This window comes from Galleria mellonella, unplaced genomic scaffold, assembly GCF_026898425.1.
Source record: "Galleria mellonella isolate WM207_F2 unplaced genomic scaffold, CSIRO_AGI_GalMel_v1 utg65, whole genome shotgun sequence".
In the NCBI taxonomy this organism is placed as follows: Eukaryota; Metazoa; Arthropoda; class Insecta; order Lepidoptera; family Pyralidae; genus Galleria; species Galleria mellonella.
Window position 1 is genome coordinate 11,100,202 of NW_026442138.1, and position 13,745 is coordinate 11,113,946.

Below are 13,745 nucleotides of genomic sequence, written 5' to 3' on the forward strand. Positions count from 1 at the left end.
AAAAGGTTTGTTGGAAGAAATTTCTTATTAGAGATAAGCTCGCCTTTGTACATCATGTTTAAAATGAATTGTGGTTAACATTATATTTTGCGTACAATAAAGAATAGATACCAAATACTGTTCAAATCGCCTCAGTATTTCGCACGATTAATAGACATCGGTTTAAATTTCATTAAAAATGTCTCGACCTCGAGACTGTTGGAAAGATTAAACCGATTTTAAACAATCCACAAACATATAATTTTCAAACATATAATTTTGTTTATACATTTTGGGAGTTAGAATATCACAAACGTGCACAAATTTCAAATCCCTTCAAATTTAAGTTACATCGAGGTTAAAAACTTAACCTTTTAATCAGATTTATTTGATAAACATTGTCATGCCAATACTGTGTGCGAACCTATATTTTTTATGTGTATAACCTAATAATTCCGTCAATTGTAAATCAATTTGAATCATTTATACCTACAGATTGGTCCCATAGAAATTTTATCAAAATTGGCTCAATACTTTAGTTTTTAAACTAAAATAATCGGTTATGTCACAATTCAAGTCGGTTATTTGTGGATCTTATTTTTCCCTTTATTTAGTTACCTTCATAACAAATTAATAAAGTATAGACAATAAAGAAGAAAGTTTACAATGTTTTTAAAAATTAATTCATAATCAGAAATAATTAAAGATACAACTTTAATATTACCGATTTGAATCCAGCGCCAGGAGCACAACAACCGCTATAAGACAACGAGGTCAAAAGGTAAAAGATATTTCAGTGGTTTAAAAAAAAAAAAAACAACTATAATTATAGTTTAGAATGTATTTATTTGTGTCACTTTAAGATGCATTTTATGTATGTTCAATTGTTTAATAAATACTTGTAACAATTCACTGAATTTAATTCTCCGAATCTATTACCAATAAGGTATAAAAGTAACCCTTGAATATACAATAACAATGTATTTACATATTTTTAACGTTATTTATTTAGCAATACGCAAATAATACATGATAAAGACTCGGGCATTACTTTTTATACAGTTTTATAACACAGCCGATTCAGACCAAATGAATAGTCATAAATTTTATACATTTTACAATTTGATATTAAAAAGCTTCTAAAATAATACATTTTTGACATTTTTAGCCTTTTGACTGATTGTAAATAATATTTAGGCTCAGAACACATGGTACGGTTTCTATCATGCCTATCGCAGTGACAGGATGCCCGCAAACTTGACTGAGATATATTTAGCCTATTTTAAGTCATATAATGATCGCTTAGTATATTACAGTATGGAATATTGTTCTCATATACAATTATTGAAACGCACGTTTTTTTTCGTATTTACATATATTATATTAAAAAAGGAAAACAAAAAATAATATCAAATAAGACTTATGTCTTTGTATTGCCACTTAGATTTTTATATAAATAAATTGATGTTCAGAAAAACCAGCGCCATGTCGAGTGATTTTGTAAAAATCTTTGGTGTCCACTGTGTGGTACAAAATGAGTCTCAATTACTGAACATATCTGAGTCCGCAAATAAAACGTACAACGAGTACTTAAAACAGAATTTATTAATTAAAATGTGTGTGTTAATCTCTAGAACTAGTGAATTGATGTTTAAAATAGATTTTGTAATAAAAACTACACTATCCTTGTCTGCGATATTACATTATCAAATTTATACATAAAATGACACGCTGACAGCCTATATGAAGTGGTAACCATCACCTATAGGAAGGGGCTGGGGGACTGTTAGTAATGCGAACTACCAGTCCTATTGCTAGCAATATACTCTGTCACGTCGATCTCCACGTGATCCCCTCTGGACCAGCCTTATCATTCTCACCTATCATACTTCACTGCTGCCCCGCCAGTGTATACCGTTAGCGCAGCGGGGCTACCATTCCATTATCATCTGTTAAAAAAAAAACCGTCACCTATAGACATGAACTACACCATGGACGTATCAAAATATACTGTGATGCCCACGGTGCCTTCATGCATTGCCATTTTTAGATACAGTAACAAAATTGAAATAAATTATAATGTAAAACTTTGATATTAAACGTGCATCGACAGAGAGCTTCATAAGTTGGTAATGATCTAAATATGATCTATTTGATAGTGTAATACGCCCCTAACTGAGACTACATTCTATCTTGACTTCCAGATAGACGAAATTGCGGACATTGCCAGCAGCAAATATATGCGTTTTATTTTTTCAAATTGGAAAATATATAATAAAATCCATAATAAAAATTCCACAATAATTCGTTTTGAAAATTATAAAACTTGCAACATTGCGTACAATTTTTATCCTTACACTAAGCGAATAACAAGTGATAATTATTAATTTTTTTTTATTTATTTTTTTACATTTATACATTTCCCACTAACAAATATTAGCTCGATTGTACTAATATTGGACATAATTTTGTGGTTATAATTCATATTTTGTAGAAAATAAGGACACTCGTGTGTTTTTATTTTATCGTACACAAGTTACAGTATTCTTCAATATGACTTCAATTTATACAACATCAAAATAGAGTACAATAACATGAAATAAACATTATTGTATACATGAGCCTACTCAGTGGAGGGGGGTGGGGGGGTTTAGCTATTCCTCCTCTCTGAAAACTGTCTTACAATATACATTAAGCGTTGATATTTGAATAAACCGCGCAGACAAATCTGACACCCCTCCTCTCCCACCCCCCACCCCCCGCCAGAAATTGAGTACGTCCATGATCGTGTCATAAATAAACATATGGAATGCCGTAATCATTAATGTTTACTTGACATTTCGTGTCACAGACGCAAATGTCTTGAGGCTTGCGCGAAATATGGACATTTTATCAGAGGACAAATGTTCCCTTTATGTAAGACTAACTTTTACCTGCGACTTCGTTTGCGTGACCGGGATAAAAAGTAGGCTACGTCCTTCTCTATCCCATATAGTACGTGTATACCAAATTTCATAGTGATTGGTTAAGGTGTTAAAACGCCAAGAGTTTTATCATGATACCCCATATAGAAATGGCCTATTTAATCGATTTTCCTACTTCTGAAATCCACGTGTACGAAGTAATGGGCAAAATGTTAGTTTATAGTATAAAAATATATAACAAAAATTTTTGTGTTTAATATCATATCACCAGTAATTAGCCACATAATTAATAGAAGCATAGAAACAAGTGTATTTCCCAGCAAACCAAAAGTCTCTGTAATCAAACCGATATTTAAAAAAATTATAGAGAAAAAAATCCAATTCTATAGACCTATTAAAAAAAAATATATTACTTGTATTAGACAAGTAATAACAAAAAAATTTTAAACAGTTATCTACAAGTCTATGTATGATTTCTTTGAGAAAATAAAGTTCTTACAGATGAACAATTTGGATTTAGAAAGGGAAATTCAATAAATTTAGCCATCCATGAATTTTTAGAAAAAATTATGAGTGATCTAGATAAAGAATACAACTGCTTTATTTATGGACATGATTAGAGCTTTCAACCATGTAGATCATGATATCCTCGTTAAAACATTAGAGATATATGGGATCAGAGGAAATGTTCATAAACTTGTAAAAACATATTTACAAAGCAGAAAACAAATTACAGAAATAACTAGAATAGACTGATAATACTATGAATGAATAGACTGATGAATAAAACAATAACACTGAAACGAAATATCAATATGAACAAAGAACTGTAAATATGGGGTACCTCAAGGAAGCATTATTATTATTATTTCTAATTTATATTAACGATCTGCCTAAAGCTATTACTGATCCAATGATCCTATATACTGACTACAGCACAGAAATTTCTACTAATGACGATTCCAAACTTTACGAAGAAGATATAAATAACTCATTAAAAGACAGTCTCCTGACTAGAAGCTAACAATCTAAAGATGAACATAGATAAAACTAACTTTACGACATTTAAAAACAAAAAAATTCTGAATAATATAAATATTAATAATATGGGGAAGAAAATTAAGGAAACTAATTGTATTAACCTTTTAGGTATCCATATTGACTCTGATATGATTTGGACAACAGATTGATCACGTATGTACAAAAGTAAATCAGTACTCCTATGCACTTTACATGTTACGAAAAGTCGCTAAACAATTTGCACTTCTGAGTGCTTATCATGCGTTTGCTGGCTCAACACTTAAGTATGGAATTCTCTATTGGGGAAATACCTCAGAGAGAGAAAAAGCTTTTCAAAAGTCAAAGAAATGTTTTCGTTCCATATGTGGAATACATGAAACAGAGTTGTGCAAGCGATAAGATTTTTAAGAAATTAAAAATCTTGAAATTACCTTCACTTTGTATCTATGAAGCTGCAATTTTAATTAAATCTAATATCACAGATTATGAAAAAAAAAGCAAAAATCATATTATTCGAGTCACAAAGTGTAACACAACAGTATACAATAATAGCATTGGTAAATATAATCTCATCATTTGTATATGCATTAAACATTTCCGAACGCAATATCCTTCTACCCTCCTGGGATAATCTGGGATCACATTGGGGGGTGGATGGACAAAATCAGTCTATAATCCAACTGCGTGTCGAGCTGATCAAGTTCCGCCAAGATCACGAAAAATCTCCACTAGTTGCGAATTATTCAATCAGCCGCGATCTCCGCGCAACATACAGTGATACTTAAGCAAATCAACAAAAGTGTAGGATAATTTGAAGAGAGAACGAGAACGCGTACAAAAGACCTACACGCGGGGACTAAGTGACCCAGGTTTATCCTTTACCCTTTTTTTTATCCAACAAGCATAGTCTGAAAGTATATAAGAAATTACCCCAATATATAAAAGACATTAATCATTTGCATCTATTTAAGAAGGAACTAAAGAAGATACTAATTGACAAAGCATACTACACTCTAAATTAATATATGACAGATAGTTTTAAAAATTAAACAAACGATAAATGACTGCGTTGTATTGCCATGAGACAAGAGACAAGACAAATTTTGATGTAATAATTGTTTTCTTTTTTGTTCTATAATCTATTATAATTAAGACATTGTGATATATTATACTATAATAATGGAACTTTACTAATATTTATAGTAAAAGAAGATTTGCACGCCATTTATGGTAAAATATGGGGGGGGGGGGCGGTAATAACCTAATAATGTACCATCTGTAATACCCATATTTGAGCGAATAAATTATTATTATTAACATATTCTTGTAGCATATAGTAAATACCTATGTATAATGTAGTAATACCTAATATAAAGTTACCTTTTACCATAGTAATAATAATAGTTCCTCATAAGGAATAAATATATAAGTCGAGGATTGACCACTGTTGGCGCAACCCTTTGTGGTAAATATTTAACGCACACAATTGTAGGTTTTAGAACTCTAACAGGTATTACGGTTTGAAAGGAACAGTTCTGAGCTGTTATTTTTTTAAAACTGTTATGTCTGGTTGTTACGATATATCGTCATAGTCGTAGAATACTGACGGATCTGACGAAGATTACATATATAGATCCGTCAGTATTCTACGACTATGACGATATATGTCTCACCTCTAGTACTGACTACTTTGCATTTGACGTCATAATATAGTTATATTCTCTGTCGTGCATACGTGTGAGAAATTATGTGTTCAAGAGAACAAGACAAGAAGTTCATTGTACTTACAAGAGTAAGTACAATGAACTGAGTGTAACCACAACGAAGACAAATATTTTAAAATACACGTTCAAGTCTTAACGCGACCTAATTGCAGGTAATTAATACCTGAATACCTGATTTTTATCGCCAACGTTTCGACATGGATGGCGGAAATTTAAAATTAACTCTAACTTAATTTTTTAATTTCCTTTATACCATATACAACATTGTAGCTTATTTAATGCTGTTTAGAATGGTTACACTTATATCTAAGCATTAATAACAGTCGTAACAAGTAAATATAACATATAGGTCTGAGTGTAAAATAAAATAAATTGCTATTAATTGGAAGAAATCGATTTCCCCCTACAGATTTTTAAGTTTTTGAGTATCCTTTTAGTATTAGATCTTTTCGGGTAGGGTAACGTTGCACAAGTAGTGCGAGTAAGGAATTTTGCACAGATTCGACTTAAGCAGCAGGGTCTTCTAAGTTTAAAACTAAAGGCAAAAAGTTGTACCGTTTGAGTATGTTAACAAAGAAAAAAAAGAAAGTAAAGATCTGATTCATGCCACAAAAAGTTTACATGTGAGTGAAAAAAAATTATTGAAAACTACAGTTTTCAATAATTTTTTTCAAAATAAAAACAATTACTTTTGAATTATTTTCTGCTTCCAGGAGGGACCCCGTAGGGGTCGACCTGGTTCGGTATATTGCTAGCAATGGTGCCCTTAGATTTCATTCCTAACAATTCCTCCACATAAATAGAATAGAATAGAATAGAAATCATTTATTCAAATAAACTTACATTGAAGCACTTTTGAAAAGTCATTACATTTTTTTTAATTTACCGCTCGTTCGGAAAGCTGTCTCATCACAAGAAGAACGAGCAAGAAACTTGCGTGATGCTCTTTTAAATAATTTTATTATTATTTTACATTTTTAAGTTTAATTGTGTGAATACAAACCACCAATTAGCACTAATTCAATTAAATACTCAAAAAGAAAAAAATATTGAATACATAACCAACTGGTTAAACAATTAATAAGAGGAAATCAGTCATAGTGATTAGAGCAGACCAGTCCCTACAAGCAGCACCCGTTCACGAGTATGACGGATGAGCCAGCCATCACTGCGCTCGAATAAATAAATAAATACACACACACATATATATACCCATAACATATAGACACAACACTAATATACATATATAACACTTCTAATATACACATAAAATTCTGATAGGAACGAAGGAGGCCTAAGTGATTGTAAGGATAGGAAGTGAGATTTAACAAAGTTTTTAAAAATAGCCAAGGACTGTATACTGACGTCAATTATAATATGTGAGATGTTTTCACGTCACAATCTAGTATAAAATCATTTTGTAATTTTAAATAGTCATTAGCGTATTTAAACTTATTTTTCTGGTGATTTTTTATAGGTGAAAATGGAACTCCGCCTACGCTATTTGTATACGCTGGCGGGGTACCTACCAGTGGAGTATATTGCTAGCAATGGGACAGTTAGGCGTCATTACTAACAATTACTTTTTCCCGGGTTGACCCCTTATTTACGCCTGTACAGATAGTAAAATGGATTGCGTAGACAAGGCACTCTATCTCTACAGAGAAATATGTTTTCTACTGTATTTGTATATATTTGTCTCGTATTTTCACGCTTTTAAATCGTACGAGAGAATCCTGGTTCTAAATTTAAGTTCAAGCATAACAAAAACCCTAGAATACATAGTCAATACACCTGTATTGTACAAGTAAACAGCATAAAAAGGTCCACTGATAAAATGTCCATCATCAGCGCAGACGTTAAAATAAAAAGTATAGATTGCAGTAAAAATATAATTAAAATATTACATTACTCTATGCATTACAGTGAGTTACCGGTATATATTTCTATGAGGACTACAGGATCAGTCTGGGTTACTTCTTCCTGGTGCTGAGCTGGTGCTTGAGAAGTTGGATCTCATCATGCTGCCGAGTCAGTTGCTCGTTGAGCCCGGCCACGTGTTCTGTCAACACTGACATCTGCTCCTCGTAATTATGTGACGTAGAATGCAGCTCTTCCTCCTGAATATATTACAGAAATAATTAGAATCAATTAATTTAAAATAGACAGAGACTTCATTTTATTACCCTAGAACCTAATGGGTACTTTTACTAATATAATAAAATTGTGACCACACGATGATAAAAAGAAGGTATTTAAGAAAAAACTTAATAAGGGTAATAGAAGCCAAAACAACAATTTTTAGATCTTTTGTCTATCTGTCACTATGTTTGTTTTAGCATTACGCAAAAATTTCTATAACAAATTGGATGCAGTTTTAACAGTTCCTGAAGGTCTAACTTAAAAACTTTACATTACTTAACTAAATCTATTATAAATTAATATAATGTAAAGTTTTTCGATTAAAAATCACTATCTCAATAGATACATTTGGCAATTGTGATGGGGGAGGGGGGGAATAGTACTTTCCAATGTTATTTACAAATAGATTCTATTGAACTGCTGATAAATTATATTTAGCACTATGTACAGTGTACATGGACATGGAGGAGAATGAAAAAGGATAAGCTGGACAGAAAAAGTAACCAATAAGGAAATCTTAAAAAGGGTGAATGAGAAAAAAACAATAATAAAAACAATAGATAATAAAGAGGCAAAATACTGGGCCACGAGCATAATAAAAGGAAAAAGAGAGGGGAAAAGAGGAAGGGAAGACCAATGAATAACTACATGGGACAGATATAGGAAACACTAGGTGTCATATCGTATAGGGAGGTCATAGATATGGCATGGTATAGAGCTGGCTGGAAGAAAATGCATGAATTAGTTGCACCGATAAGAAGAAACTCTTAAACGAAAAGAAGATGCAGTATACAACAGGCAGTACGACTCACCAGTCTACTGATTGTATTATGTTTCTCTTGTATCGTGTGTTGATCTGTTTGCTTATCACGTTCCATCTCCTCAAACCGTAGCCTCAATAATTCACACTGGAATAAAGAAATTGACAATATTTACTTAGAAAAGCAGATTTAGCCTAACAAAAAAAAAATAACTAATTTTAGAAAAAATTCATATGGGACTAACGTAAAGGTACATCTTATCGTTTACAAAACAATTCTTAAATTCGGTTAATATTTGATGAAGGTATACACTTATACAATAATTTTAGATTGTTCTACAAAACAAAAACTGACTTCAATTGTAACAAAACCAGTTATTTTGATTTAAAAACAAAACTACTGGACCGAATTTGATAAAATATGTATGGCACCGAAGTATATTCCTTTAGATAAAAAAAAGAATTTTCCAAATCGATTGATAACTAACGATTATGACAATAACAAAAAAAAACTGAATAAAGAATCTCTTTCTTTATTGAAATTGGTTGAAAATAAAGGTAAACCAAGTAGCATTAAACCCTTATTCATAAAAAAGTAAAAGCTGTTAAATAAATCATAAACCTATCTTAGCTGTTGGAATGTTTTATTTCTTTTTCTTTGCGCTAATTTTTCAATTTGCAAGACAGTGGCAAAATAATCTAATCAACCTAAAACTATGATACATTACTGACTTTGCTCGCGTGAATTTAGATGAAGTTTCGTTTCATAGAAACATAATTGTACTTAAAATGATTTACGATAGTAATATAAGTTTCTTATGTGTTAAGAAGGACAATAATGTAGTCAACGTCCATGCAGTTCCCCTTGGAAACGATTATGGTTAATTCTCTTAAAATTCGTCACAATGGAATAAGTGATTCACCTGTCATCTCTCATTGATGCCCCCGTCAGCATATATCGATATCACAAGTGGGGTTACCATTCTATTGAAAAATTCCAGTGAAAAATTCTTAAAAAAAAGTACCTCTTTCACATAATGTTCAGTCTTGCTCTTCAGCTCATCTTTTTCTGCACTCAGCTCACTGAGCTTATTCCTAAAATAAGTCTTCATCCTGTCTTCCCTCGACTGGACCTCTTGACTTAGCAGGAATGGTGCCTCCAAACTGCCCAATAAACCTGTGACTCTACCTTCCGAGTCCACAGAGGGCTCATTGAAGTTATTGAAGTCACCAGAATCATGACCGTCCCCTCTCCGTTTCTGAGAGGCTGATACATGTTTAGCTACTTCTAGTTTAAGGCTTTCGTTCTCCATTTGTAGGAGTTCATACTCCATTCTGAGTTTTTGATTTTCCTGGAACAAGAAACTTATTTATGTATTTAATTTAAAAAAAAAATTAGAGACCTATACATAGGCGTATTTATATGGGGATCCTCGGGTAGGTTGTGCCCATACCAGAATCGTCTAATGCCTACCACAGGATGCGGCAAAGCTTGGTAATTACATGTTTCAGAGTATATACAAAGTGTTCAAGTCCCCCTGGAAAATGAAAATGCCAATGCGTCCCTAGTTTGGTACATAAAAATAATTTTACCTGTTCTAATGTGTGTGTTTTTATACTAAGCTGTTCATTAATATTCAAGTCATCGACAGAACTCAAGGCATCTTCACTACCAATCTGAAAAAAAAAATGTTATAAATTACTTACATTATAAATATATGCAAAAATAAAATACATAATGAGATCGTTCATTATTTACTGTTTAAAGTAGGTCTTTCCCATAAACTGCTTTAAGAAACAGTCCTGAGCATTAATGCATTCTCATTTGAACAAACGTAGTGCAGGATATTCCAGATTACAGTGATGACCCACTTTATTATGGGTAGAAATTGATTATTATATATTATATAATACACAATAATCATGAATGAAAATTCTAAGAGTTTTAAGTCCACTTTTTTATCATATTCTCATTTACTCAATATAATTATACATTTAAATAAATAAATCATGGGCAATTAAATGTCACTTTTAATAAATGTTTAATTTTTAATTAGAAATCTTTTAATTCATTGAATTGACCTTATGCCAATTATCATTTTAGTAATTTTTTTAATGGGTGATAATGGAATGGTAACCCCACCGGCGCTATCGGGATATGCTGGCGGAGCACCAGTGAAAGATGATAGATGAGGTTGAAATAGGTCAGTTGGTCCATCGTGATGAATTCAACAAAAATTGTTCACAATGGTTTCCAGGGGTAACCATGTGGAGGTCTACCTAATAGAGCATATTGCTAGCAATGGGGCTGTTAATCTCCATTGCTAACAATCCCTTTTCCCCCTCATTTTAGTATTAGACATACAATAGTCACAACAAACTTCATACTGCAATCTTAATTAATTCATTTTCATGAAAAATCATAAAAGAGGATGCTGATTAATCGACTGACTGACTATATCAATTCACAACGGAAATCACTGAATTTAGAATCTTGTAATTTTGCAGATTAGTCTTTTAATATAGTATAGGTGAACAATAAGAAAGGAATTTTAACAATTAAATCTCTAACGAGGTAAAATGGGAGTTGAAAATCTGTAGGCAATTTTGTCAGTTTAATAGTTAGACACTTAATTTTAAATTTAGGCTCAAACAAGTCTTGAAAAATTTAATAACATACATGAGTGAAGTTGTGGCCAAAAAGATTAGAATATTCTTATTAACATACCAGACTGCCTCCCTCCGACAAAAAGTCACCATTACAACTGGCCGCTTGGCTGTTTCCAGGCAAGTGAATTTTATATGGAGTGCCACCAAGTCTGTCTTTTTGTGCCTCTTCAAGGGTAAACTGTAATTCTTGGTTCTTGTTCTTCAGTTTTGCTATCTCACATTTGTATTTACTGTCACACTCATTTATGCGTTTCTGATAATCCTCCAGGGAAGCCTTCAGTTGGGATACTTCAAATGTTTTATCTGATAGCTGAAATTGATAATAAGACAAAAGAAATAACATTAATGAAAAATAAGATTGAAAGTATTAATTTTAATTTTTGATACATGTTAATTATTCACACATTTTAGAATATATTTTATTAGAATAATAGAATATTAGAATTCACTGATTGAGATATTAATTGTATACCAAATTTTATAGTTATTACTATGAAATGTTAGAGATATAATTAAGATGCTGAGAGATAACAAAATAATCATTATCAAAATAATCATTATTTCAATTAAATCTTTTGTTTACTGCCAGAATATCTGGAAATTTAGCATTGGATAAACAGTTAATTTTAAACTATGGCCTTGTTAACACATATTTTGAATACACTATTGGGACTTAATGCCATGAATAAATTTTTATGCAGGTAAATAGTATCTACATGCATGCTTTTTCATTGTTGACAAATAAATCCGTAGTCACATGAAGTCTCAATAGTATTTTTAAAATATTAGATAAATACACTTGCAAAACCACACCAAACACCAACAAATTTAAACATACTTAAACAAATTTAAAAATACTGTTTATATTTTTAGTGTATCATTGAACATAATTATATTATCAAAGGAAGTCTACACAGTATACTACTACTAAGTGCAAAATCTCTGTGCAAAGTTCAGTATCTGCCAAACATTTGCAATATTTGCAACTTGTATCAAGTAGCATGCATGCAAGTTTAAAGTTTGTTACAATTTGTCTCGTTGGTTTTTGCCGGCTAAACCACTGAGATTGCAAACAAGTATATAGTCCTCCTGATGGTAAATGGTTACTAAACATATGAACACCTGCAATAGCTCTGGTATTACATGCATATCGCTAGTTCTAAAGAAATCTTAGTGTGGAATAAATCTATTCATAAATATACTGCATTTGCATAACCTGCAGACATCTCTGTATTCTTAAGGAAATTAACCTAGAGACTACAGCATGGGGTTCTTCAGAATGTATTAAAATTTCTAAAGGGTCTGCAATGCATGCATGACATTCATTGTTACAAGAGTCCATAGGTTATGGTAACCCCATTTTTCATTAAATATGTTAAATACTTGTTTACCACCATAGTTGTGTTGTGTGTAAAAAAAACAACAAGAATTGGCGATAAATTAAAACTTCACTTAGAATATTAGGTTACCACATAATAGAGACAAATCACATGAAATACACTAACCTGTGAGGCATACTGTGCATTCTCAATTATCTTCTTCTGAAGTTCCTCCTGTAGCAATCCTGGATCAAGTGGACCTGAGTTACTGGCTGCAGGGGGCTGTTTTTCATCTCCTTTACTTTTAGATTTCTTTGTTAATTTCAACTAAAACAGTAAATTAATAATTCTTACTTTAAATTTAAATACTCTATTATTATTATAATATTCTAGTATATTGAAGGTTTATATAGATATTTGAATAGAAAATATCAACAACATTGTTAATATAATTTTAAAAAAAGTTCACTTCGAATATGTTTTATTTTTATTTAGATTAAATATGGAAACCCCTTAAAAAAGAAATGCAATGCATTACATACATTTCTTCAAGCAAAAATATTAATTTATGTACTTAAATTACTTAATTTGATATGTACTTAAATTCAGTAATATAACTGGAAATGAAATATTCCAGATAACTTATCATGATAAGACTATCAACTTGATATTTGAGCAAGTATGCAAATAAGAGAGATCAAATCTATTGCTGTAACCAACCTGGTAGGCGTCAAGTTCATCTTGCAGAACAGACACACGCCGCGTCAACTGCTGATTCCTGAATGTCAACGAATCTATCTCCAATTCGCATCTCCTCAGAGACTTTTCTTTCTCCTTCAATGTATCCCGGAGCTCATTCGACTTAGCTTGTTCGTCTAGAACGCCCTTCTTTAATACCTTCACGTGCACCCTCAACTGCAACGGAAACAATAAATTTACACAAATTGCCGAAGTGTTTCAACACTATAAAATTATTATAAAACTCACTTTAGAATACTCCGAAGCCAATTTTTGGTACTTTGCCTGAATATCGCCTGTAGGCAGCCCTTCCATGATCCTGTTTCATGAGTTCATTACTATATAAATATAATGGAAATGTTTATTTGTTAATTCGCCGTTGTATTGAACACCCACTTTCGATTCATTCATAAATGACAATTGACAATTTAAAATTGATAACAACTAAACTGACATTGATTGATTTAAA

General features: G+C 31.7%; 1 protein-coding gene across 1 annotated transcript; it reads right to left on the minus strand.

Moving 5' to 3' along the window:
* Positions 1–805: 805 nt before the first annotated feature.
* Positions 806–13,702, minus strand: LOC113519676 (protein phosphatase 1 regulatory subunit 21). Its single transcript, XM_026904838.3, has 8 exons — positions 13,526–13,702; positions 13,259–13,453; positions 12,725–12,865; positions 11,278–11,529; positions 10,143–10,226; positions 9,575–9,901; positions 8,602–8,697; positions 806–7,767 (listed from the first exon to the last, which is right to left on the minus strand). Exons 1-8 carry the CDS (start codon positions 13,589–13,591, stop codon positions 7,621–7,623), a joined length of 1,308 nt encoding a protein of 435 aa, XP_026760639.2. The 5' UTR covers positions 13,592–13,702; the 3' UTR covers positions 806–7,620.
* Positions 13,703–13,745: the final 43 nt, after the last annotated feature.

What these genes read in the sequence shown, in the direction of transcription:
- LOC113519676 (XM_026904838.3), bottom strand. Translation starts at nt 13,591, where the DNA reads ATGGAAGGGCTGCCTACAGGCGATATTCAGGCAAAGTACCAAAAATTG. An exon ending in AAACACACACATTAGAACAG is followed by an intron (nt 9,902 to 10,142) that starts GTAAAATTATTT and finishes TTCTTGTTCCAG; the next exon opens with GAAAATCAAAAACTCAGAAT. An exon ending in ATAATACAATCAGTAGACTG is followed by an intron (nt 7,768 to 8,601) that starts GTGAGTCGTACT and finishes TAATATATTCAG; the next exon opens with GAGGAAGAGCTGCATTCTAC.